Source organism: Magnolia sinica, chromosome 18, assembly GCF_029962835.1.
Source record: "Magnolia sinica isolate HGM2019 chromosome 18, MsV1, whole genome shotgun sequence".
NCBI classification, from domain to species: Eukaryota; Viridiplantae; Streptophyta; class Magnoliopsida; order Magnoliales; family Magnoliaceae; genus Magnolia; species Magnolia sinica.
In genome coordinates, this window is record NC_080590.1 from 53,660,785 (window position 1) to 53,688,397 (window position 27,613).

Here is a 27,613-nt window from a genome sequence, read left to right on the forward strand (position 1 = left end):
ATGGAAGGTGCACCTAACGCAATAGATAGTGTACATCAAAAGTTGGCCCCACATGATAGATGGCCCACATCAATGGTAGGCCCCACATGATGGATGACCCGCATCAAAGTATGACCCCATATGATGGACGACCCACGTCAAGTGGGCCCCACTTAATAGATGACTCACCTCAAGGTGGGCACCACATAATAGACCGTCCACATCAAAGGTCAGCCTCTCATGATGAATGGCCCAAAGCCAAGGCGGGCCCTACATGACGGACAACCCACTTCTAAGGTGGGGCCCATACAATGGACATATCAAATGTGGGCTCCATATGATCGGTAGTGGACATTGAAGGGTTCTACATGAAGGACAATTAATATTAATGGTGTGCCCCACATGATGGATAACCTACATTGAGGCGGGCGACAATCCACATCAATGGTTGGCTCATAATGATGAATGCATCACATCCAAGGTGGGCCTTGCATGATGGACACCCCACTTTGAAGGTTTGGCCTATATGATGGATGATCCACATTAAGGGAAAGCTCATGATGGACGACCCACATCAAATGTTTGACCTGATTGATGACCCACATCCAAGGTGAGATGCATGAAGGGGAATGCTTGTTTGATATTGAGTTATTTCAATATTTAAAAATGACAATAACTACCCTTAAAAAATACTCTTATTTGTATGCTTTATCTCAAATATTTCTATCTTACAACAAAAAATATAAATAATGAAACATAAAGAGTATATCCAGTAATGACATAGTAGTCCTCTTGATAAGTAGGATTATTTATTACCATAATGAATAAATGTTCATCTTTATGCCTATAATTTATCATAATGATAATACATTATTTGGTCTATTCATCTAATTGTTATTATTACAAATATCAATAATACTTCTATTATTTTATGAAAAATGAAGACTAAGAGTGGAGCTTTTGTTGGAATATTTGGTTGAATTAAATAGACTATTAAAATTGAGAACCAAAAAAGAAAAAAAAATTTGAGAAAGAGGACTAATTGAATTGAATCGAGGCGTGACGTGAGTCACTCAGCTTGAAATCGAATTTGCTCCCCTTGGACAGCGTCTTAAGTACAACAGGTTTCTAGAGCAATCGACCTACAGGATACAATGACTATGACCTGGTCCCAGTGGTGCACTCACTGTACACTGGCTCGAACCACTTGTAGTTTAACCCAAAAGTGCTGAGTTGACTCAGCGACGAGCCCAGTAATCAAAATTCTTAAAATAGAATATCAGAAAGTGTTTTATAAGAGAGAAGGATTTTTGTATATTTGAAATGTGAATCGGAAGTCTTTATATAGACTTCGAACTGGTGTATAAGCAACATTTACAAAGGGTTAGGTCTGTTGGGTTTAAACCCAACAGATGCGACCAACCGGAATGGTCACACTTCTTTGGTTTAAAACAAAAAGGCACAAGTGCGAGTACACTCTCACAAATAAAGTCCCGCGAGTACCCCAACACACACACACACACACTCATGTGAGTACACTCACATTGCACCCGCACCCGCACTCGCACCCCCGCCCACACCCAGCCCGTCCCGTCCCGTCGCATTGTGTCGTGCACACGGACACGGACCAGACTTGGCTTGGCACGACACAGCTTGGCTCAATGTGTGCGCGTGTGGTCAATGACATAAATTAGAGCTATTGACATGGCCCCCTCCACCGGACCAAATTCACATGCCCCCTGAATGGGGCTCAAGCCTCAAGGCAAAAAGCCTATCTTACATATAAGAAGATTTTCTTTAGGAAATTTGATGTGGGATAAAACCCGCAACCTAAAAGCACCAAAAATTTCAAATGTGGAGGGAAACCAAAAAATTTAAAAACTAAAATTTTAATATTTATTTTGAAATAAAATACAACAATCCCCCACATGTTTCAAAATAAAAATCTTTCGGGTTAAAGCGTAATAGTTGTGCAATGGTGCCGGTGTCACCATAGATTTGAACTGACATTAGAGTAAGTAAGATAGGTCTACAGGAATCAGGTGACACCATAGTCTTGAACTTGAATCCTTTTAATGTAAATTGCAAGTACATGCCACTCGTACAACTCTTCCTCTGCAAGTGATCCTACGGTTCAGTGCATTTCAGCCATACACCATTACCTAGATTTCATGAGTTGTCTAGAGAATTTGCCTATATTCTCATAAGAAGTGGCCTCCACCTCCACACCTATATAGGTGAATTCCATCAAGTGTATGCAATAACTGTATATACCACCAAATATTTGACTATGGATTCATTAAGAGTTCAAAAAAACTCATCCTTTTGCGTTGCTGCTCGCATTATACACTATAGAAGGGGCTCATATAACTCAGTGCAATCGTCTACCTCGTGTCTTGTTGTTTATCCACACTACCAAAAAAATGACCAAAGGCTATGGACTATTCAGGTTTTTAGCTACGGTTATAAACCGTAACTAGTTTGCTACGGCTTAAAACCGTAGCTAATACTGTCCAAACCGTAGCTAAAGGCCAACTCTGTCATACCTACATACAACCTTGGATACCCCATAAGGGACTCTATAAGGCCCATTAAAATGTGTGTTCTCCATCTAATAGGTCTATCCGTTTTTTAAGAGTATTTTAGGGCAAGAACCCAAAAAAGGAAGTAGATCGAAGGCTCAAGTAGACCACACGGTAGGAAAGAGTGGAGATTAATCCATTGATCAATGGTGTGGTTCAATTAGACCTTCGATTTGCTTAGATGTTAGGTTCACTCCCTATAAAAAAATTACAAAATTAATGGACGGAGTGGATATATTGATTGCATCAAGATGGACCCCATAAAGCCCATGACAAGGCTGTCTGTCCAGATCCCGTGAAATGTGAATGGTGGAGTGGCTATTACGGATTGTACAATGGCTACGGTCATATGGGCTTTTAGCTACGGTTAAAAACCGTAGCAGAACCGTAGCAGGCGAAAATGCAAAAAACTGCGCTGCCTTTTTCTTTTCCCCCTCTCACGAAATGTACATTTCCCTCCACTCAACCCTATTCCCTCTCACGTCCGTCCCTCTCTCTCTCTCTCTCCATCTCCCTCGCTGCTCTTCTCTATCTCTCTCAATCTCAATCTCACACCCGTCAAAACCCCTTTCTCATTCCCTCACTCTTCCCCTCCCTTTCTCATTCCCTTGCTCTCCGGGTTTGCATGTGATGATTCCAATAGAGGAGGCAGTGGCAGAGGTTCAAGGGGGTTCTAATGGTGGACGCGGAAAGGATTTTAGGGGCTGTCAGATTTGGGCGATGACCTGACCTGATGGGTTTGTGGGGACTACAATGAGGGTGGATTCAGCCTGATTAGATTGCTATGGGCGACATCTATGGTCGAAGGTTGGATGAGGATAGAGGTTTTCAGCGATTGAGACTAAGGAGAGATGGGTTTTCAGTTTTCAATGAGGGGACGGTGGTGGGTTTCGATGAGCGGAGATGATAGGTCTGAGTTGATGCCGAATCTGTAACCCAGGCGGATCAGAGATGGTGACAGATTTGAGCAGATGTCGGATTTGGTGAGTGAAGGTGGAGAACTGAGCTCGAGCAGTGCCATTACTTCAGAAGGTGATGTCAGTGGCTATCAACATGCTGCTATATCTACATGGTATTTGGTCCATCAAGTTCGTCCATAGTTCCACAAGGCATTTGTCCACTGTGGGTACATGTCTTTCCTTCTTCTCTTAGTCTTTTGCCTGTGTGATTCCTAGAGATCATGCTTTTGTTAGATTCTTGCAAGAAGTTTTCATTTATTTGATGCTTTCTTAAATGTAGATGTCCTCCATTCAGGTGAGGATCTGCAGGTTTCTTTGCTATAAAAAGAGTTTTAGGGGACTTGCTCTTGAAGAGGACAGTTCATTTCATTTGTTGCGACCATGAAGAAAGTATTTGATCAGATTATTAGGGACCTGTTAGAAGTGCTCTTTGATCTTTGTTTATAAATTGTGTAATTTTCATTGGTTTGGTGATAAATTGTTCCTGAAGTGCTTAGGATGTTTTAGTACTTACATATTAGAATTAATCAAACCAATGAAGACTTTCTGGTTGCATCTGGTTGCAGCCTAGATAAAGGAGAGGGGTTGCATCTGGTTGGCAGCCGCCATCAAGCTTATGCCATTACTTCGATCATGAATCCTAACAATATGACATGCCAAACAAAATATTATAATAAGAATAACAACAATAACAACAACATTAACAACAAGTCCTGCTTATACTCCAGTCTAAATACAAAAACTCCAGTCCTGTTTAATACTCCAGTCTAAATATATAAAAGAAAACCAGGATTGAAATTGAGAAGAATATATAACTTGATATCCCCACTGAAACCCAGGTTAACGAATCTATTGTTGTCAGGTTTGCAGTTGGGAATGATGATGAGATTTTTTTTTCCCAGAAAGGAATATATAGACCATAAAGTTTATTTATGAGCACAACTCACTTTGTTTTTTTAAAAAAAGATGGTCAGAGTTCCTGTCTGCCTACAAATTTTGTTAATTTTCCTTGCTTTACTTTTAGCTTCTGACAGGTAAAATTTCAATGAATGAGTGATTTCGATCAAAATGAAGGCTTAAAACTATTGTACATTTGTAGTGGTTCAGATTTTGTCAGGTTGTGGTCAAATATGTAAATTGCTGAAACACACATACATGGATGTCTCATGAACCCGTAAAGCAACACTTTTGATTTTATGTATGTGTATTGTGTAGTGAGTATGTATGTGCATGCACATATGTATTAATGTAGGTTGTTTGTGGTTGATCTCAAACATTAGAAAGAAGCTTTGTATATGCATTTAAATGCTCCTTTTTGTAACCATATTTGTTAGTTGAATGTTAACCACTGTCCATTTGTGCTATAGAGGAAACTTCTTGTACTATATAGAACCACAACCCATTTTAAACATGTGTACAAGAAACCCCAACATGACCAATTTTGTTTGTTCCCAAACTGAGTTGGGTGTATTTTTCTCTTTTCTTTTTGCAGGATGCATTTGTGCTCTGTAAAATTTTTAAAAATAGTGGACCAGGCCCGAAAAATGGTGAACAGCATGGAGCACCATTTAGAGAAGAAGATTGGGATGATGATGCGGCAAACAATTATTCGTTATCTGTTCCTCTTGCTGGCTCTAGTTCTCCTTCACCTGGTCCGACAGATGGCCAAAATATGGTCATGACAAACTGCGCAACTGAGGCTGAGATAGGGTGTGATTCATTGTTGGAACCACATCCTTGACTGTGTCCTGTTGTTGGCGAGGAGGATCCTTCTTTACTTGAGTATTTTAATATCAACGAGCTACTGTTGAAATTGTCTGACAAGGACATTGAGGCTTCAGCTTCCCATGGAAGTCATACTACTGAGGTAACAACCTAGTCTTGTGGCTCTTTTGGCAGAATAATATTTTGCTATAGCACTACTCGGTGCATTTATACCAGGTTGTACTCATTAGCAATTTCCTACAAAGGTCTAAGCTTCTCATTTCCCAGTAGTTACACAGTAGTGCTTGATGCAACAGTAGTGCTTGTTTCATGTTAATTACACAGTAGTGCTTGATTCAACATATCTGGGTTGCCACTTTTGGGCTAGTGAATTGGAATTTCTGTTTCATCATTTCAATTTTTTTTTTCTTTTTAACCATTCTAATATCATGGCTCATGGATCTCTCTCCAGCACAACCTTTCATCTTTTGACTTCCACGTTGGTTTAACTATGCTTTTTTATGTCTTGAGAACTTATGGAATATTTTCATTGATGGAAATGAAGTTCCTATTAAAAGCTGCATTTTCATTGATGTTGGCACTCTGTTTTTGAAAATTCTGTTTGGTCATTTTAATGGTTTTGAGAAATCGAAACCCATGTAAATAGAATAAATATGAAATCTAATGTTCAACATGGTTTTTTAATAAGATACCACAAACTTTAAAGAGTGTTTGTTACTCAAAAGATTGCATTACAGCAAAGTCAAATGGTTGCAGAATTTTAGTGATGTTACCTCTAAAGATTGCTTATAGCAAAGTCAAGTGTTTGTAGAATTTTAGTACCTTTGTCCTTCCACCTTTACTGATACCTGCTGGACAGTCAGGGTTAGGAAGTCCATGGTCAGTTTTTGAAGACCAGGTCAGTGTGCTTTTCCTGACCAGGTTAAAATTGAAAATGCAGACTCCATACCAAATATGCATTCTATCATTTCTGCATCTAATGGGGTAATCAACTTAATCATTCCATTGCCAATCTTAAAAAATGCTGCTAAGTTCAACTTGTTGATTTATCTTTGCACATCTCTGAGACTTGAAATGTTTTGACACTGCTGTTTAGTTCAGCACATTGATTTAACTTCTTAACGGTTGAACCTCTTTATCATATTTTATAATTCTTAACTACTGTAGCTTGCATCTAATATGTCTCATTTCCTATTCTGCTTCCTTTTAAAGAGTCAACTTCAGCTCTCTTTATTGGCCAATACCCAAGTGTTGGCAAAATTTTCTTTATTTTCTCTGATAGCTAAGAGTCAACTTTCTTGAAATATACACAAATATTACACCCTTATCGACATATCTGTGGATCAAAATTCTTTACCTATCCAAAGATTGTGCATTCGATGGTACATTAATATCTGTTTGAGTCAATGTGTGCTGCATGTAGATTTTCGGAGTATGAAGCGTCATACGCACCCTGAGTATATCTCCTCAAAAGTGAAATAGAGAAATGATCCACTGCTATCAAAGCAAATTGTGCATTCGATGGTACATTAATATCTGTTAAAAGCATGGACTTTTTTCTCTCATTCGAAAGCATTATTCCCTTTGTCACCCAAAACCTTATTCCCTCTTTCGAAAGCTCTCTTTCGGTTCTCTCAATCCACACTGTGATTGAATACAAAATTTTAGAGAATCGAATGGCCCCATGAGAATATCTCTCAATCCAGCTTGAAGGATCTAACTTGTTCTTATCCAAGTATCCATCTTAAGCAACAAATTCTTCTACTTCTTTAACAGTGTATAAACTTCAAATTTTAGAAAATTTCAAAGAAATTCCCATTTCCTGACTTTAATTGCTAGTTTGCTACTGGTTTAAAGGAATTTCCATTTTCTGACTTTAATTGTTGCTGGTGCTCTCTTGTTTTCAGAATGGCGTAGTGCCAGTGTTTTCTGAAATCTCCATTTTCTGACTTTAGTTGCGACTGGTGCTCTCTTGTTTTCAGAATAGGGTAGTGCCAGTGTTTTGGAATTGTTTCTTCTGCTTTTCCTTTTGTTCTCTTTCTTTTTATGCTTTGGGGGATGTATGTTCCCTTGATGCTGCTCTTTATCCATGGATATACTCTCATCTTCCTTTTTTGGTAGGTTAGTTGGTTTAATATAAGTTCTGTTGCTTTTCAAAAGAAATAAAAAATAAAATCTAGAAGATTTGATACCATTCCAAGAATGACTTGCTGGAGAAAATGGAAGGAAAAGCCATCTCTACTTGCAGATTTGGTTTCAGAGAAAGGTAGAAAACCCTCCCCTATGCGTAAAGAGAGAATTCCATCCTGTTTTAATCCTTGTTGAATGGTTGAGGTGGATGGGGAGTGTTATTTACCTGAAATGCCCCTAAATGCATATGAAAGTTCTTGCTCTGAGAACGGGAATCAACCAAAAAAAGTCAACAGCAAAAATTTTTGTTGGTTCTAGCCAAAATGTTTGAAAATAATATTGGAATAGGAGCTTTTGAATTTTAGTTCCACTTTAGGTTCGGGCACAAAAAGTTTTGCTGGAACTGGCTGAAATAAAACAAAAACTATTATGTTAATTTAAAGTTTTAAATAACATTTTGGGTGCATCATCTGGGTTTTAAGTCTTCAAAGATCTCTTTTCATGGCAATGAAGGAACTTCTGCCTTGGGTAACTTGTTATGCTCGTATGGATGCTAATAGATGATCTTTTTTCATTGTGCATTGATAACAATAATGAACAATTTCTGACTAGCATTTTAGCTGAGTATTTCAAAACTCTTTGATGTTTTAGCTTCTTTGAAATCTCACTTATTTTTTTTTTATTTTTTTCTTCTCTCAAGTCACTACACTTTCTCTATTCTTTCTGTCCATACTCTATTCTTTCTCTTGAATTTACAATGCATTCAACTTTCCACTTGCAGTCACCTGATGTTTATATGGTTGCATGTAATCTGTTGAAGGTGAGCTTGTTTCTGGTGCCTGCATTTAGAAATTAGCATTTCACTCTTGAAATGTGTTGTTCTGGTATTGATGGTGAGCCTGTTGATGCTTATGTTATCTTTATAGGACCCAATTGAGAAAATTGGCATTGATAACTTCATGGTACAACAACTTGATGGAACAGTTAATGAGTGGGGATGGTGCAAGCAGAAGGTATCATGGTTGTTCCTCATTTATTTTTATTTTATAGGAGTTTATGATCCTTCCTGTTGGGGCATCCACTTTCAAGGAAGCCATGAAGATGGGTGTCGAAGTATATCACCATTTGAAGGCAAGCTTTTATTTTGCTTAACAACTTCAAAAATTGTCCATTTAGGTCTCAGCTACAAACTTTGATTCCCACTTCTCCTTCAGGCTGTGATTAAGAAAAAATATGGCCAAGATGCAATGAATGTTGGTGATGAAGGTGGCTTTGCACCTAATATTTAGGTTTGTTGCTAATTTAGCTTTTCCACCCCGAGAGAGCAAAAAGGAAAGACGAGAATCCTTGAACACTGTCATGATTTGCATCCATATACGTGTAATTACCAATATCATGACATGAGATTACCTTATAGGTGCATGTTGATGGGAAATGGATGATTGATGAGCTTTTAATTTTCCATTTATATATTTTTTAGATTTTTTTTTTTGTTTGGTAATTTAAGAAAATCAGAAATCTTACAATTGGTGTAGGGAAATTGGTGAAGCCAAGCATGTTATGTGTTGAACCAACAAACATTTGCTGGAACTCCAATCATATCATAATGCTTTCTTTGAGTCCCAACTGTAGTGATTGCAACATGGTTTGAGGAAATGCTCGTATCTTTCCCTTAAAAGACCCTTTTATTTTGTATTGATATAAAATGTTTCATTTTAAATTAATCCATTATACTTTATTTTCATCAAACAGAATGTAAGTATAGATTTGGGGCTTTGCAGGGGACCTGTATCCTGTTTGTTCTTGAATTTAGGGGTACATAATTAAGCATTCATGCACACTATGGCAGTGGAAGTACATGGTAGTATTTTGCTCGTGTCCCAAGACTAGAAATATAAAATACCCTTTATCCACACATTAGAAATCCTGAATCTGTTTGATTGGAGACCTTTTCCTCCTTCAAACCATCTCTATTGTATGCATTGGTAATCTCACTGCATGAATCATCTTTTTCCATTTGAGTTTTGAAGTTTCTTTCCTTTACTGTGATGTACACATTTTTATAGAGTTTGGGTTGTGGATCTCACACAGATTGGTTTGGTTGAAATGCAGGCCATCTCCTTAGAAGAAATCAAGGAATCTACGTCTAATATGTAGCCATTGTCCTCTGCGAATTCTCTCATGTAATCATGTCTACTTTATAATTGAATGTGTATAATGAGAGAAGCACTTGGTCGTTTGTGAAATTTTCATAAAGGATTGTTCCATTGTTCCATTGTTGTATAGCTGACAATCCTTTTGCCGAATGTTAGCTACCATAGTTCCTTCAAAAATCCTTTTCCACACAACAATGGTGTTAGATTTTCTATACATTAAATACCATTGAAAATCCTTTTGCAGATTTTCTAAGGAACAATGGAACAATGGAAGTTGCTGTTCCAAACTGACAGTTGTTGTTTAAATATATCTTAATGTTGTTGTTGTATAGAACAATGGTAGCAGATTTTTGAAGTGTGTGGAACAGTTGTTGGGGTATGAAGGGTTTAGTTGAGCAGTTGCTGTTGTATAGAACAGTTGGTGAAGGGTTTTGCACATTTTCAGAGAGGGTTACAAACTGACAGTATGAAGAAAATGTTTTGTCTAGCTTTATCTTGCTTAAAACCATCTTTCTTACTTTGCTGATTTTTTCCTTCTATTTTCTTCTTCTTTCTATTGAAACTTGACACCTATGGAGAGAACAATGTTTGCTAAGATTGTTTACACAATGAAGGTATTCTTGCTTCATCATGGAAAATAATGAATTTCTGGGTTCATCAAAGCAGGATTCCCCTAAAGAACTTTCATCTCTTTTCCAGAATAAGAACATCCCATTCAGTGCTCAGCTTCGATAATATTGGAAATAGTGGTGGCTTGAATTTTTCATATCAGCCAACTGTGACTCCAACAAACAATCCTTCACCCAATCATACATCGGTTAAAGTAAGCCAATTTTTTAAAGATTAATACAATTATCAGATCTTAAATGAATTTTATATGATAATGATACTATGTGGAAAAGGATATTGGTTCTTAAATTTGTTACTGTCTGCATAACATGTTGGCAGTAGTGCACATGCTTGTTTTGATGTGTTTGCTACCGATGCATGGCTAAGAATGACTTTGGTGTTAGGCTTATCTTTATTTAAATTTGTTGTTGTTCCTTTTGTTCTCATGTATTTATTTATTTATTTATGTCATTTACAACAGGTAACAGAAGCATCAGCCTATCCAAGCGGTGCATATTCATCAACGGACTCGGATTGGGGTTGGAATTGGAATTACATTACTATCAAGCATAATTCAAAAGCCTGTAAGCTCAACTTGACTTCATGATTTAATATTTAAGTTAGATAATTGGAAAATATTTGGGGTAACATGTGTAGATCCTGGTTGAAGGCATTACTCTCCCCACTAGAGGTGGGAGTTTTGAAGCGCCCTAACTTTTACTAATGGAAACCTTGACCACGTGAATGACTCTACCCAATTCATTGGCTGAGTTTAGCTGAAATGGTTGATCTATTCTGTTTTTTCATAGCTTTTTCATATGACTACATTGTTTGTATGATGAAATTGATTTTCAGCCATGTGTAGTAAGCTTTCGGATCAAAGCAAAGCTGAGAATAGGGTGTTAGTTGATGTCAAATTGATAACCAGTAGAGGCACATCCATGGAGTTTTTGCTTACGATTGTTGAGAAGCTATTTGGCTGCAAGAAGGCATTGGATCTTGTGGTTAATGAGAACTTTAAATAGACATATAACTATTATGTTGGCATTGTACTTTGTGAATGGATCGATTAAAATGAATGATTGTATTTGATTGAATGAGTGATTGTATATGATTGAATGAATGAATGATTTAGCCATGAAGTATTTATCTATATTAGCTTATATGAGTTGATCTATCAGGACATGTACTATAATGGTAAGAGATGCCATTATCAAATTTTATTTAATAGTTTTAAAAAATAGGCATTAGCTACAGCTATTAACCATAGCCCTTTTATGTGAAAACCGTAGCTATTGCTAATTTCAGCCTATTGTTACGATTTTCTCTCTACTTTTAACTACAGATATAATCCGTAGCTATAGATACTTTAAAGCTACGGAGGCTATGGCTATGGATTTAATCCGTATCTATTATTTTTATGGCTAGGAATGCAATCCGTAGCCATAGCTTTTAGACCTATGGCTACGGTACCAATGGCTACGGTCGTGCTACGGACTTGAACCGTAGCCATAGACCTTTAGCTACGGCTTTTATCCGTAGCCTTTATCCAGTTTTCTGGTAGTGCCATTATATCTATCTCATGGGATCTCCACTTGTATAGGTTGGGTTGCCGACATTGGAAGCTCATATATTAGGCTTAGCCCCATTTCTTTTGATGTATTATTGACTAACCTTTTAGATAGTCCTTTAGTCAGAGGATTTGCCTGATTCTTTTCTGACCTTACAAAGTTAATAGAAATGACTCCATCACACAACATGTGTTTCATTATGTTGTATCTGAGTCTAATATGCCTACTCTTTGCATTATATATTTTACTCTTTGCTTTTACTATAGCCGCTTGACAATCACAATGAATAGACACGACTGATATGGGCTTTGACCACAATAGTATACCAGCTAAGAGATTTCTAAGCTACTCAGATTCTGATCCAGCCTTTTCTAAGGTAATACACTCTGATTCCATAGTTGACCGAGCGATACATGTCTGCTTGGTAGACTTCTAAGAAACTGCTCCTCCACCCAAAGTGAAAATATATCCACTAGTGGATTTTGTCTTATCTAAATCACTGATCCAGTTAGCAACACTGTATCCTTCTAATACAGCAGGATAACTATTATAATGTAAACCATAAGCCATATTTTCTTTTAGGTGTCTCAGAATCCTAAACAAGACATTCCAATGTTCTTTTTTCAGGGTTATGTGTATATCTACTTAGCCTTCCCACTGCAAAAGCTATGTCTGATCTAGTGCAATTTGTTAGATACATGAGGCTACCAATTATTCTGGAATACTCTAATTGAGACATACTACTTTCTGTATTCTTCATGAGAGTCACACTGTAATCATAATGAGTATTGATAGGCAAACAATTAAAATGGTTAAACTTCCACAGTAACTTCTCAATGTAATATGATTGTGATAATACAATAACACCATCTTTCCTGGTTACTTTAATACACGAGATTACACTAGCCTCTCCTAATAATAACATAATCATTTCTAAAAATTTTACTATATACACATCTATCTATATCATTTATATGATAACCATTTGATTTTAAAAGACTATTAAATTTTTCATGCCATTATTTAGGAGCCTGTTTTGGACCATATAGTGATTTAATTAGTATATATACTTTATTTTCTTTACCTGATATCTTATAACCCTCAGTTTGCTCCATACATATTTCTTATTCTAAATTTCCATTTAGAAAAGCCGTCTTAACGTCCATTTGGTGTACCACCAGTTTATATATGAATGCTATTGCTATTAAAACCCTAATAGTTGTAATCTTAATTACAAGGGAATATGTATCAAAATAATCTATTCATTCCTTTTGTTTAAAGCCCTTCGCCACCAACTTATCCTTAAACTTACCAATAGTCCTATTTGGTTTTAGTTTCTTTCTAAACACCCATTTACAACTTATTGGTTTGTTTCTAGGTGGTAGGTCTACAAGTTCCCAAGTATTATTAGATATAATAGATTTCAACTCATCATTTATTGCATCATTTGAAAAGGTTGCATCTGAAGAGTTAATCACTTCTGTATAAGTTGTAGGATCGTCTTCTACTAAGAAGGTGAAAAAACCATCTCCTAGGTTAGTTTCTCTTCTAACCTTAGTACTTTTTCTTAGTTGTATATCTTCTACTACTTTCTTGTAAGAACTTTTACTTATAGACGCGATATCTGATTCATTAACTTCCTCTATTCTTATAGATTTAGATTTCATAGGGAATACGTTCTCAAAGAACTCTGCATACCTGATTTCTATAATTGTATTAGCATCTAGAATATTATCCTTAGTTTTTAAAACTAGAAACCTGTAAGCTGCACTGTTTTATGCATAACCTATAAATACACAGTCAGTCGTTTTAGGACCTAACTTTCTTTTCTTAGTTTTAGGTAATCCTACTTTAGCAAGATACCTCCACACTTTAATATATTTATAACTAAGAATATGATTCTTCCAAAGTTCATAAGGTGTTTGTTCAAAAGATTTAGAAAGAATCCTATTTAAGATATAACAAGCATATAAAATTGCTTCTCCTCACATATTTGAGGGTAAGCCTGAACTGTTTAACATAACATTTATCATCTCCTTAAGAGTTCTATTCTTACGTTTTTTTATTCCGTTTTATTCTGGTGTATAAGGACTTATAGTTTCATGAACTACTCTATTATTTTCACATAATTCTCTAAATCGAGAAGATTCATATTCACCTCCTCTATCTATTCTTAGTCTTTTAATTTTCATATTTAACTGATTTTCAACTTCAAATTTGTACTTAGAAAAAACATCTAAAGCTTCATCTTTGTTCCTTAACAGATATACTCTAGTAAACCTGGAGTAGTCATATACAAAAGTTATGTAATATCTTTTTTCATCTCTAGACATGTGATTTCTAAAATCACCTAAGTCACTGTGTATCAACTCTAATAAAGTAAAGAATCGTTCTATTCGTTTAAAATGTTTTCTAATGAATTTTGATTCTACACATGTTTCACATTTATCGAATTCCTCATTAGATATATTAGGTAATAAACCTAATCTTTTCATTTTCTTCAAAAATACTACATTCACATAACCTAATTTATTATGCTATAGATAAAAAGGTTCAACGATATAAACAGAATTGGATGTCTTATTATTGTTATCATTGGATACATTTACAATGAATAAATCATTACTATAATATCCCTTGTCAACAAAAGTTCCATTCTTAGTCATTACAAGCTTATTTGAATCAAATACCACTACAAGAAAAATAGGCATTACCGGCATCCAGAACCGCCCTTAAAAGTCCTAAAAACTGCTGGTATAAGAATTACCGGTGGTCGGACGCGTGCCGCTAAAGGGGGGCATCACCGTATCTTTTACTGGTGGTTGCCTTTTTTTACCGGCATTTTGATGGCCGCCGCTAAAATTTGAACTTTTACTGGCGCTTATTATCCTTTATCGGCTCTTCTGCAGGCTGCCAGTAAAAACTATAAAAGAGCCAATAAAGCTACAAAAGCGCCGCTAAAAATTGTATGAAACGCGGCTAAAAACTGTACGAAACGCTGGTAAAAACTTAAAAAAGCTGGTAAAACATATGAGAAACCTAATTAAAAGCTATGAGAAATGCTACTAAAAACTGTAAAAATGCCGGTAAAAAATATGAGAAATGCAGTTAAATTTTGTAACAAACGCCAGGAAAAAGTTACAACAAACGCTAGTAAAAGCTGTAACAAGTGCCACTGAGAGATTAAAAAATGCCGATAAAAGCTGTAAAAAACGTCGGCAAATCATTTATAGTGTAAAAGAAAAAATAAAAGAAACAATTAAAAATTCTGCTAGGTTGAATCTTCTAAATCAAAAGACCTTTACGGGCTTAAATTAACATTCAAACACAACCTGTAAATCGTTTACAACCAGCCTCATTTATAGGGGGCCTGAGAATGAAAGGTTACATAATGGACAGAAAATTTACAGATTGAGACACAAGGAATAGCAGGAGGAAAAAAAAAAGCAACTGATTTTGGCGACGCCTGAGGCGAGACTTCTCAAATGCACCCCAAGAACCAGAACTCATGCCATATAGAGGACTTTTGTCAGCAGCACCCTACCATGCATAGAGGTCAGCTAATAAAATAGTATGTACACTCATAATCTGAGTTACATTATCTAAAATTAAATTTTCAGTCATAAATATTTCCTTCAAAAACAACCATATCGAATGAAGTCCATAGCCATCCCCATATGAAGCGGTAAAGTCCCCCTCTGGGCTACCACGTTTCGCCCCAAATGCTCCACCTTCAGTTAGCAAAGATAAAAGCTTACAAAACAAAATAAAATAACCAAAAAACAAATTTGATATAAAATAAAAGGAACCAATAAATACCTGTAACTAGCAGATGGAGGAGAATAGCTATGGAATTTTTTTTTATAAATATGTGGAAAAATTTTTCTTTCCTTTTTCTTCGAGGATAAAACTGCATCGTAAGCATCATAGCATGCAACTCAATATAAGCCTTTTTTCAGAAGCATTAACTAGCATGTAACTATCAATGATTAAGTATGCCTATCAATGTACTGAATTTCGAGGTAGGGCCTTTGGGCGTTGAAAGGTCAGAGAGAGAGAGAGAGAGAGAGAGAGAGAGAGAGAGAGAGAGAGAGAGATTTCTCAATGTACTGAATTTCTTAGGAAAATCCATTACGATAGATGAAAAAAATGGTTCTTAGCTAATCAGAAGATCAGCTAACACCATCAAGGGTTGGGCCAATTATTAGATTACAAGGCCAGGCTCGAGCCTATCCATTTTGGCTGGTCACAGACCCAGGTCGGTCTTAGATTGACCTTGGTTCGGTTTAAATCTAATCATGGAGTAAATAGTAGTAAGTTCCTTCTATGTTGGGTTGAAGTGTTGAGAAAGATGTTACAACTTACAAGTGGGGCTAGTAGTTGTGAGACACAAACTTTTATTTGATAAGCTCTGCCATAGATGAAAGATGCTCTAAAAACCTTATAGAATGAAACTTCTAATCTGATGGTCAATGTCCTACAAAAGATAGGAAAAGAATATAAATATCACTTGTCTAAGAAAAAAGATGGCCCAAGATTTGATGGGAAGGAACTTATTAGATTTGGTTGGGTCATAACAAAAAGAGAACTCTTAAAATTGTAAAAATATGACAAACACAATCAAATTTAAGATTGGGATGTGAAATTACTAATCTCATCTGATATGGTTTTCAAAGCATGGATTGACTACAAGCAAATCCAAACATACTTGCTGCTAGCTAGAAGAGTTTCCTATTGATGACAAAAATTACATTACTGCGGTTAAGAGTTACACATTGTAAAGGAAAATATCATATACAAGGACCAAACAAATCAATACCACATTAAGTAAACATGAAACAGATGTTTGCTAAGCCTACATGCATATGGAGTTGTCCCCGTTCACTTGTAGCCGCACATGCCAATATGGAAGATGTGTATGAGGTCCCAGCATTCCATAATTACATTGGATGAAATTGATTGGATGTTCTTGCACAAAAATTAGGCAATTTTGGTGCTCAGGTTGGAGACAATATATAAAAGAAATGGATGGCTGATACAGGTTTATTCATAGACACTGAGGTAGACTGAGTGAATACAGGTTTATCCATAGACACCATGATCCATAGCTCAAGTGGTAGACTGAGTGAAAGAAACCTCGTTTCAGCATTGAGGTCTTGGTATCGATTCCCTATTGGGGGTGGCTAACAGTGATGTGTGATTTGACAGTGGGGTGTATTAACAAGCTAATAAGGAAAAAAAAGAAAAAAGAAAAAAAAATTAAAAAAAAAAACAGATGCAGGTTTATTCTAGACATCCATTTGTTTTACACACAATGGTCAATTTGATGGAAGGCTCTTACCTCACACCTGTATGCTATTTTGGTGCATGTGGTTGGCAAGGCTCCACAAATGTGTGATCTTCACGAATGTCACCCAATTTTATTTTATTTTATTTTTTAAAAAAGTTAACCTCACACAAAACTTATGCCTTGGATCCAAGAATCAAGTCAATCACAGATCTGGTGAGCCAAACATTTGCAGAAGAAATGGACAATCGACATTTAATATAAATGTTTGGCCCTTCAGATGAGTGGATGGACCTGAATTCAGCACAAGGAAAGCCATATAGTGGCTTGTACCTGATGAGCAGCTTTGATCATGCACCCATGTAAGCATTGTGGACCCCTGAGCCTACACTCTATATAGTTACTTCCACTTTGAATAAGCATCTTACAACCAAAGACAAATACATAATACAAGTCAAACATTATGGAAACCCTTCATTATATTGAAGCAATGAAGATTTGTAAGAAAAATAAAAAAATAATAAAAATTCAAGGGTGTGGGGCCCTTGCTTTTGGTGATCCTTACATGGAGTGGACTTGCCTGATTTTTGGACTGTGGCATCAAGAAGTGGGGAACTACCTGATGGAAAGCTTGGATATTACACATATTATATCTAGGCCTGTGTTGGATTGTAAGAGAGTTGGGTTGCACAAGCTTGAGGCTTTCTGACCTCAATGCATCTGTGTAAGCATTCGATATAAGGATAATTAGTGGTTGAGGTCCATTTCTTGGCTCAAGCAATTATGGACAAGCCAAGCACACATGATTTTAAATTTTGATGATCTGAAACATCCCTTTGATGGATCCTTATGTATCTGGACAGATTGAAAATTACTTTGGCAATTGCATTTTTATCATCGGAATGGTATACCTCAAACAGGGCTAAAAGTAAAAATGGTTAAAGTTCATCAACTCTATAAGGTGTAAAAACACATAATGATGAAAGAAAAGTTTAAATGGTCAGATCAGCTCCAATTTTATCCAAAGGGGCATCAATGTATAGTCTTCAACCATTGTAATGTCTCAGAAAAATCCGTACAAAGACCCGAGTACCACCTCAGGCAGAAATCACACAGGACTAAATCCTTTAGAAATTAGGTGGGAATTAAATAGTGCTTATCTGTGAAATTAGCACTAATCACTTTAAATGTGATCTGCAAGACCCAAACTATGCAAAATCATTACCGCCACATTACCTTAAAACTTAAGATCAATCTCAAGTCCCGATTGCTCTTGGGAGCGCTTTGAAACTCCGCATCAGACCTGGACCGCACGTTGAAAGTTCTATAACTACGAAACTATACGAATGTGACTGCCTTATTGGACTTGACAACCATCCCATAAATCAAGTCCTAATAGTATCCAGAAATGCACAACTGGAGCCTGGAGCAAAGTGTGTGAGAAACACAAATACCTTTAAGAAATAAATCCAAACTTAAGTAAACTGAGTCGTTCACTTGCAGGTCCAAATATAAGGATTCAGACCATCAGAATCTGACCCAATTACACCCTCGAATCAGGGAAAATGTCCAACACATGTCAGTGCACTGGTGACTCTGATCGAGTACCGGTGAGCGTCGAACTGAAACTGGTCCGCCACGATCGATCTGTAAATCCGATTGGATCAAAAACTCAGCTTGACCTAGATCCAATGTCAAGGAGCTTAAGTCTGAACGCACATAGAAAAGGGGCCTCCAGAAGTGCTCCGTTGGACTGAAACAGACACCCTTTGGATATAACCTAAGTATACCTTGGCCCTGGGGCCATTTCCATCAGACCTGGGCCTATATAAAGGCCTAAACCCACTTCTCTCTCACCACATACGAATTTGCAAACCCTAGGAAGAAAAGAGAGAGAAAAGAGAAGGAGAAAGTGAGGAGAAATGAATGAGAGTGGGAGTTAGTTGTCAAGATCTTTCCCTGACGCTCCACGTGCTTAACCATGATTTTTGTATCACTATTCCAACGAGTTTGACGCCGTTCATAGGTAAGAAAAACCTAACCCTAGCCTGTTTTAGGGTTTCAAATTGTGTAAGTGATGAAATATCTAACCTATTTCGTACTGTAGGTTGCCGTTGTGCCGTAGACAAAGACTTGGTATATAAACTGAGTTCGATACTTGTTTACCGGCGTAAGGTGCGGTCTATAAATGTTTAGGTTATGGTTTTCAAGGCTTTCAATGTTAGTAATGATTTATGACTGACTTGATTGCAATCTCATATGCTTAGATACGGTGTTTCCCGTATATTACACATATAAGTGAACTATGTTGATTGTAATGCATTCTAAGTGTTTGTTGAAATGACTGAATGAATATGGATTCATGATTTGTGCCTGCCATGTGTATGGAATATAAGAACATGATTGATGTGTATTAGACAACTCCTTGGTGAATGGATTTGTCCTAATATATGTTGTAACCGACATGCATCATGTATGTTAAAAGGTGTAATCTAAGTGTTTGATAAAAAAAATGTCTGAAGGAGTAAGCGTTTGTTGAATTGTATTTTTTATGGGTGTTGAGATGAGATTCTCAACTACTTTGGTTATATATATAAATTCCCTCATGTGACTAAAATCTGATTGCGTGATTTATGTATGAAATACATGCCTAGGATAACATGTGCAATATGTGTCCTTATAAATGCTCAAATGATTGTAGTATTTGAATTATTTGTTCATTACTATTTTGACTATCTCATGTGATTACTTGTTAGAATTGAGTGTGATTGGGACTATTATATAGTTTAGACAATCGGTAACAGGTCCTGAGTTGGTGGCTGAGGTTGTTTCGCCACACCGGACGTGTTTGATGAATCCGAGTCGTACTTGGGTTGTCGATAGTGGTTAGGCCACACGGAATGCTTACGCACTCCATGTCGATCAAGTCAACGTGCGCTCATACCAGTCGAGTTCGTCAAGTAACCCGATGGACTAGATGTATGTTCACCATGTATGGACGCTACTGCTTGAATTTAAGGTACCAAACTCACCAGTGAAAACCTCTTTAACCTTGGTACCTCGATCCGCTAAGACTCATGAGCCGGGTATGGTGGTATGGGACGCCGTGGTCAAGCTGTCGGCCTACGCTAGGGTGACGAGCATCCTCGTAGTGTCTAGTGAGTAACCCGGACTCGTGAGCCGAATACGGTGGTATGGGACACTATATTCGAGTTGTCGGCCTACGTCTAGGTGATGAGCCATTCTTAGTGACTCGAGCATACTCTAAGACTGCGCAGAGGCAGCGAGTCTTTCCGTAGAAACTAAAGTATAAACTAGGCCTACACTGATCAGGTGACGAGCCCTTTGTAGTGACCTAGAACCGTAACATCGTATGAGACTGGCTAGGACTGACGACCCTAGAATGGATCATCGTTTGGGAAATGATATAAGGGAGGTACCTTAGCTTCCCAATCCTGCTGTATGAAAAGGACTAATAATAACTTGGTAATCATGCTCATGCACCGCATTACGTGTGCGTTTGGCGTAGCAGGTCTAGCACTGAGGAAGTGTTTCATGCACGATCGTGAGATGAAGTCACTGAGGGAGCGTAGGTGAGGACATGCATCATTATTTCATATCATTCTTGCATTAACAAGAGTACTTAGGACCTGATTGTTGTATTGCGTTATCATTACTGCTTGACTGAATTGATAACATGTTAACCTTTGCTTTATTGTTCCACTGAGTTGATCACTCACTCTCACGTTATGGGATGATGTCTTAAACACCAACCAGACCTTTTTGTAGTTTCAGATGATGCTGCAGCCTATGAGGCAGAGCCAGACTTTGAGGATGATGAGGAGGCATTCTCATATATGCAGTATTCAGGCGGGTTTCTATAAACCGTTCTGATCGGCGGGGCTTCAGGGCTTATGCTTGTAGTTGACCATCACTTTTGATATTTTATATTTTGAAACAATACTTGTAACTAATTAACCTGGCAATGCGCTCATACTTTAGGGACCTATAATGATTTATATATTTTATACACTGATCACAGTCTTTCGCTTGCGTAAATTTAACTATCCCTGGAGTATGATTTGCTGATTTAGCTTAATCTCATTCATGTTTTATGCACTTGGATAACATCAAATCATCATTATTTATGTTGCATAAGTGATGCGTTGGAACTCAGGAGTTGGGTACCTACTCGACCCCCGATTTTCAGGGCGTTACAACCATACATCCATGTGTGCCCATTCATCGATAGAGAAAGATGGTCCCAAAAGTGTGATCCACACAAAACGTTCTTTATTGAGGTAATTCATCCAACAGTTAGTATGCATGATGTACAACATGCATTATACATTGTTTTGTCTGAAGGATTACAGAGTACTATTTCGATTTTCAGTTTGTACAAGTGAGCTCATTGGTCAGTGACCCAAAATGTCACTAGCAAGATTTGGTATAACAGACAAATTACCAACAAACAAAAAGGATAAAAAGGACAAAAGAAATTTGGACCATGCACGTGTGCCAACTCTACACATGTGGATGACCATGGATGCGAGTCCAATAGTAGCATTCCTTCAGATAAAGTTGTTTAACACCCCTAGTGAAGTACTCCCAAGTACAAAACCTACTACAAGCACATGCATACACTCATAAAGGTAAAGGATTTATAGAACTTCACCTAATCCACATCATGATATTTGTCAAAACCCCATACAAATAAATAAATTATTGCTTTGTATCTGTTCTTACGTTAACGCTTCTAGGTCTCTATAAGTAGACAATGGCTAAAGGACGAGCTGGACTTAAACTTCACTGATGATTCCTTGTTTCCTCCTGCTTCCCTGTCAGTTTTAGCCTGCATTTTCAAAACAATAGGTTTATGATGCATCTAATATCCAGTATACTTCTAAACAGTTGGAGTATCTAGCTTTGTGTGATGCCTAAAACTAAAAAGAAATAGGGAAAAAGAGAGAAAAAGAAAGAGAAGGAAAAGAAAAGATTCACACAACCTGCATGTATTCAATAACATGAACCCACATAACAAAAACCCTAATCATCAAACACCATTTCCATTTCATGTCAAACAAACACATTAGAACTTCATACATGGGTGGTTACACTTCTACATAAGTTTGTAGGAGGCAGGGTATATAACTGAAGGCGGTGGTTGTATAACCATTTGATGTGATCCCTGAGATGCAAAGACTTACATTTAATAAAAACATGTAAAGGCGCTTTTACAATTAGAAGGAAAAAAACATACATTGCATATAAACAAAGACACAGAAATTTAAAATACAAAGCACTAAATATAGATCAATCCCTATGGGCTAGCTTTGAGGACTTTTTACTGGGTCATGTCTATACTAATGCCTATGGGTGATATGAGATTTATATGGACTATTCGATGCATGATTGACTGGAACTGGAATTGCAATTTTTTTCATCAAACTTAGGACTAAAATAACTTAAAATTCCTATTTTAGTTTAAGCAATGTCTCCATTTTATTTTCACACATGCTTGGTATGTGCAGGTGGTAATGGGTTGGCCGTGCTGGTCATGGGCACATTAACTATCATATAAGTTGGTCATGGACAATGCTTTGGATATTTTTATGAACATGGACCAAGCTTGGGCTAGCTTTGAGGACTTTTTATTGGGATTTGGCAATATGAAGCCTGGTCCCTTGACAGCCTATCCAATAGATCACCACTAGGCCATTCCTTATAGCCCATAGTTCTAACTATGAATGCAAGTGGAAACACCAGCCCACCATGATGGATGGGTGGGAGCTGTAGGTCTGTAGTTTTCTTTCTAGCAATGGCAATGCAAATTTCTTTGTAAGCATATAATAAAGAGCAGTCCTAAAGCAGAAAATGCTGCTAAAGCTATATGCACCATTGCCCAAACCTCATTTACATATGAAAGATCCTAACCTCATTCTATCAACAAACAGACAGACTCGGATCTCCCTTTGTGAGTAGGAGGAACTATGTCTTGGGTTCTATCGTGCTAATTGTCACATCATTTATCGAGTTATCCATAGATGGATCAGCAGACGTTGGACTCTTCCAGGTCGAAAATGCAGGTTGCTTGGGTGATGGTGGTCTTGCACTTTTACCTAACATAAGAACAATAGAAGGCATGGTTGGCCGATCAGTTGGGTCCTCTTGGACACACAAGAGCCCCACATGGATGCATCTGTCTACTTCGTGGGCCACCTTCGAGTCACTTATTGACGGATCCATGATCTCCAATCCCCTACCTTCATTCCATAGTTTTCATGCCTACAAGAATCCAAAATCGGATGTCTTTCTCAAGAAAAATTAAAATTTACATGAAACGAAAAGATGGCCCGATTGCCCATTCATGATGAGAGGGAATCTATATGCACAACCAAAATGGAATTGGATAGAAGTCCCACTTTGAATTAGCATAGAGATTTGTGTTGAACATGAACGGATGGGTAGGGACTGTTGGTACATAATGTCGTGTGTAACAACAAGAAAATAGAAGTTGGGACTCAACTAAGGAAATATAAGTCTTGGATGGTACTTACACATCCTAGAAGATTTGACCACTGTTCGTTAGGCAAAAATCCAGTGTTCCGCTTCCCGCTTATGATTTCTAATAATAATAATACTCTAAAGCGAAATACATCAGATTTCTCTAAGAAAAGGCCCTGCACGGCGTACTCTGGTGACAAATAGCCCCTATAATCAATCATTCAATTGTAAAATAAAAATAAAGAATAAAAAAGCTAGCAGTGTTAGAAATTAGTTTCTTCGAACAAAAATTCATCCACATTGCTGTCCATAAATAGTACTTACAATTTCCCCACTACTCTAGCAGTGTTTCCTTGGGTTTGATTTCCACTGAAAATCCTCGCCAAACCAAAGTTTGATATTTTTGGGTTCATTTCACTGTCTAAAAGAATGTTGTTAGCCTTTAGATCTCTATGATTGACTCTTAATCTCCAGTACCGGTGAAGATAAAGAAGCCCTTGAGTGATCCCTTCAACAATGCGGAAGCGCTAACCCCAATCTAGTTGTGGTTGTCTACTTGGATCTGATGAATATTTTCACTAGAATATAAAAGAACATTAAAAAATGTAGATGGATGATGTATCAGCACAAAAATATTTTCCATGTCTAGAGAATTACAGAAATTTTTACGATGAGAGGGATAGGAGCAAACCAAATAGATGTTTATCTAGGCTATTGTTTGGCATGTACTCATATATCAATATCTTTTCTTCACTGTGGATGCACCAACCCAAAAGCTTCACAAGAGTCCTGTGTTGAAGCTTACTTCATTCTTGAACTCCTCTAGGCCTTGTCCTGAGCTTGAAAATTAGTCAAGTGACTTGAAAATTAGTCGAGTGACCTGAAGATTAACGTTGTATGTAAAATAAAATTGAAGAAAATGACACAACTCACCTTGATGCCCTTTTCCCTCCACCTTTGCCTGGGCTTGGGACCGGCAATGCAAGAAGTTGCATTGGCGGAGTTAAAAAAGAGCTTAAGCTCCATTTGGTTTGAGAAAAAAATTATATTCATAAAGATTGATGTGATGACCAAATGGAGCCTAAGACTTATATGCAAATTTACTAAAAGGTATGGTAGGAACTCTTACACTACAAATATGATGACCAAGTGACCACATGTAAAAAGAAAAGAAACAGAAGAGATTAAATTAAAGACATCCAAATGCAGAATTCAAATCACAAATCATAATCTTATAAAACTAAGATTAAATTAAAGAGATTAGATGAGTTTAGATGTGCCCTCTATAATTAACCTAAGATAAAAATAAACTGTTTAGATGTGTCTAACTTAATCCAAAAGTCTGAAACCACGGATCCCTACTACCCCCACTTACAAAAGATGTTTATAGTTCCAAATACTTAATAAAAACTTCTCCATGTAGTCATCATCCATTTTTGCCTACAACCTATAAAAAATAACAAAAATAAATCAATTACTATTCACAATCTCATATAATAAGTTCCATTACTTAATTTTTTTTTTTTTACCATACATAAAGTTGTGGGCCAAGCAATACTCGTTCCAATTGCATCCCCAATCATTTTATATCATCCATGGGTCCTTATCAAATCCTCATCACATACCATTGCCACTTGAACAGATACTTCCCAGAAACTAACTCCAAGCTTTTGCCCCTTACTTTTGTCAATGGATCCGTGCTCAAAACGGTTCCTTTATGTAAGGCCTGTGTTATAGCCCATACCATTCCGTAGGCTTCCGCGGTCCTCTCGGTCGAATTCCAGCAACCCTCAACTGTATTTGACGTTTACGTGCGATCCTAAGCTGAGTCCTATATATCAGAATCGACTCGACTCGAGACTTGTACCAGTGTGATCGCGCCATTGCAGTGGTTCCAACGCCGCATCTCACGCGTCGAGGTGATACTCGGGCCAGGAGTTATGGGCCCACGTTCATTCTGAAGAAACGTTGCACGTTGCGAATTTCGAGAGAATCTCTACGACTCGTCACATCAATCAAGTCAATTACACCCTCCATACCCCAATACCACCTCACCCTATCCCAAGTACATGCATCCATTCCTTCTTTTTCCCAAGTCAACACACTCTCTCCCCACCCATTCCACCTTTACACTAAATTCAAGCCAACCTATACTTCCCATTCCCATTTTCTTACAACACCCACTCCATCCATCCATCACTCCTCTCTCTCTCTCTCTCATTTCAAACTCCATCTCCCAAGCAACCAAGGGAGAGTGGATGTCCATGACTTCCAAGGAGATGAGAGCCTAATATGGCTCACCTTCCTACCTCACATCACCACCCTCCAAGCCTCATCTTAATCGTTGGATCACATTCTTTGGAGCTATAAAACGCGTTAATGGAAGAAGGAAGAAGGGATCTTGAGGTGAGAGTTCATAGCATTAAATTTCTTTGATTTTGATGATTTGAGGGCCCACATGGTGGGACACATTTCGATGTATGATTGTATCAAGAGGGACCCATAGTGGTGGGGTCCCTCCGCTATTTTGATCTCTCTCTCTCTCTCTCTCTCTCCCTATTTATCTCTCCCTCTCTATCCTTTGGTGATAGAATGTGGCCCACCTATCAAGTATGTATCATATCCATGTCGTCCATGCGTGGACCACAACGTGGGACCCACCATGTGGAAGCTAATTAGCTGGAGTCTTTACAGTAGCTATATTGCTGTTGTATTGACGTTACCAAGTTCTGTAGGTTTGACCGAGGTATGTGTTATTCAACACCGTCCATCCATTTTGCTTGAAGCGGGACCCCACCTAGATGTATGTTATATCTCCACCGTCCACCCTACTTCCCAGCTCATTTTAGGTGTTGAGCCGAAAAATGAAGTTAATCCAAAACTCTGGTAGGCTACACCATCTAAATTATTATTTTAATAGTGAAAGTTATTAGGGCCTACTACGATGTTTTCTATGCATCAAAACATATCCAATATTGGGCTTCTTAGACCCGTCACGAGCCCAGGAACCCAGCTGACAGAATGGATCCTCTTGATGTGGGCCCCACCTATGAAAAACTTTAGATAAATAAAAAATAAAAAATATATAAACAGCAGACGCTATTGCTGTCAGCGTCAACAGGACGCTGTAGCAAGCAGCGTCTGCTACTTAGGTTAGGGCAGGGTCAGTGGGCCCCACCTCAGGCCCCACTATGATGTGAGTTGAACATCAATACCGTGCATATGATGGGTCCCCTTTAGGCATGGGAAGACCCCAAAAATCTGCCCTTCATGGCACTCTAGCAGTCTACACCACTAGTAGTAGGAGATTGAACGCTTACCATTGAAACCCTTTTTGGGTCAGAGGAGTTTTGGATCTATATGAAATTTGTTTTGCATCTTAATCCAGGTCTTTGTGACCTTATTAATAGATGAGATGGAAAATAAACGTTATGGTGGGCCCCACGTGGGACCCACCTGCTATAGTGGATTGGCTGGTCCACCATGCACCAACTATATAGCTAATTGACGACAGCAAGTTCCATAGAGCCCACGGACCCCACCCTAATATACGTGCTCTATCCTGCTATGGGGCCGACTGTGATATATTTGTCATCCAATCTGTCTGTCCATTTTGTTCAGGACGTGGGACCCACTCCACACGTGTTGCACGTGTGGAGGTGGGGCCACCTTGATGCATGCATTCTATATTCACACCATCCAACAACTATTGGACGGTGGGGCCCTCCTTATTATGTGTTTTATAAGCATACCGTCCTTATGCAGTGTGGGCCAGTATGATATATTTATTTATCCACACCGTCCATCTCTGGACATGGGATGTGGAGCCCGTATGATGTATGTATTTCATTCCATGCCATCCATCTGTGTAGGGCCCACCTTGATGTATCTGTTGTACACATGGACCTCACGTGATGTATATGTTTTATATCCGTACTGTCCAACTATCTAAACGGGATACACCATGATGTATTTTTATCCACGTCGTCCAGGGCAGGCAGCCCATTGAGATGTATTCAGAGCCCATGGGTTGAGGCCCATTGAGGTGTATTTGGGGCCCATGGGTAGAGGCCCATTGTGATATGAATTAGGTCCGTTGGCGTGGCCCATT

At 37.8% G+C, this 27,613-nt stretch overlaps 1 protein-coding gene and 2 long non-coding RNA genes across 4 annotated transcripts in view; 2 read left to right on the forward strand and 1 right to left on the reverse strand.

The window, feature by feature from the left end:
- Positions 1–3,220: 3,220 nt before the first annotated feature.
- Positions 3,221–27,613, forward strand: part of LOC131233446 (uncharacterized) — a 38,230-nt gene continuing 13,837 nt past the window's right edge. The window contains exons 1-2 of the long non-coding RNA XR_009165247.1: positions 3,221–3,471; positions 3,523–3,593. This is a non-coding gene — a long non-coding RNA (uncharacterized LOC131233446). The remainder of the gene's footprint in view (positions 3,472–3,522; positions 3,594–27,613) is intronic.
- LOC131233444 (uncharacterized) lies at positions 3,468–5,299 on the forward strand. Of its 2 annotated transcripts, none has more exons than XM_058230154.1 (2): positions 3,468–3,687; positions 5,013–5,299. In XM_058230154.1, exons 1-2 carry the CDS (start codon positions 3,631–3,633, stop codon positions 5,259–5,261), a joined length of 306 nt encoding a protein of 101 aa, XP_058086137.1. In that variant the 5' UTR covers positions 3,468–3,630; the 3' UTR covers positions 5,262–5,299. The 2 variants fall into 2 exon arrangements, with proteins under 2 accessions (XP_058086137.1, XP_058086136.1); XM_058230153.1 differs by having other exon boundaries at positions 3,468–3,683; positions 5,013–5,285.
- On the reverse strand, positions 14,995–23,522 carry LOC131233445 (uncharacterized). Its single transcript, XR_009165246.1, has 3 exons — positions 21,674–23,522; positions 15,681–16,188; positions 14,995–15,291 (listed from the first exon to the last, which is right to left on the reverse strand). It is a non-coding gene; the product is annotated as an uncharacterized LOC131233445 (long non-coding RNA).

Coding starts and splice junctions, on each gene's coding strand:
- LOC131233444 (XM_058230153.1), top strand. CDS start 3,597: ATGTCAGTGGCTATCAACATGCTGCTATATCTACATGGTATTTGGTCC. Junction 3,684..5,012: donor CCACAAGGCATTTGTCCACT/GTGGGTACATGT, acceptor TTCTTTTTGCAG/GATGCATTTGTGCTCTGTAA.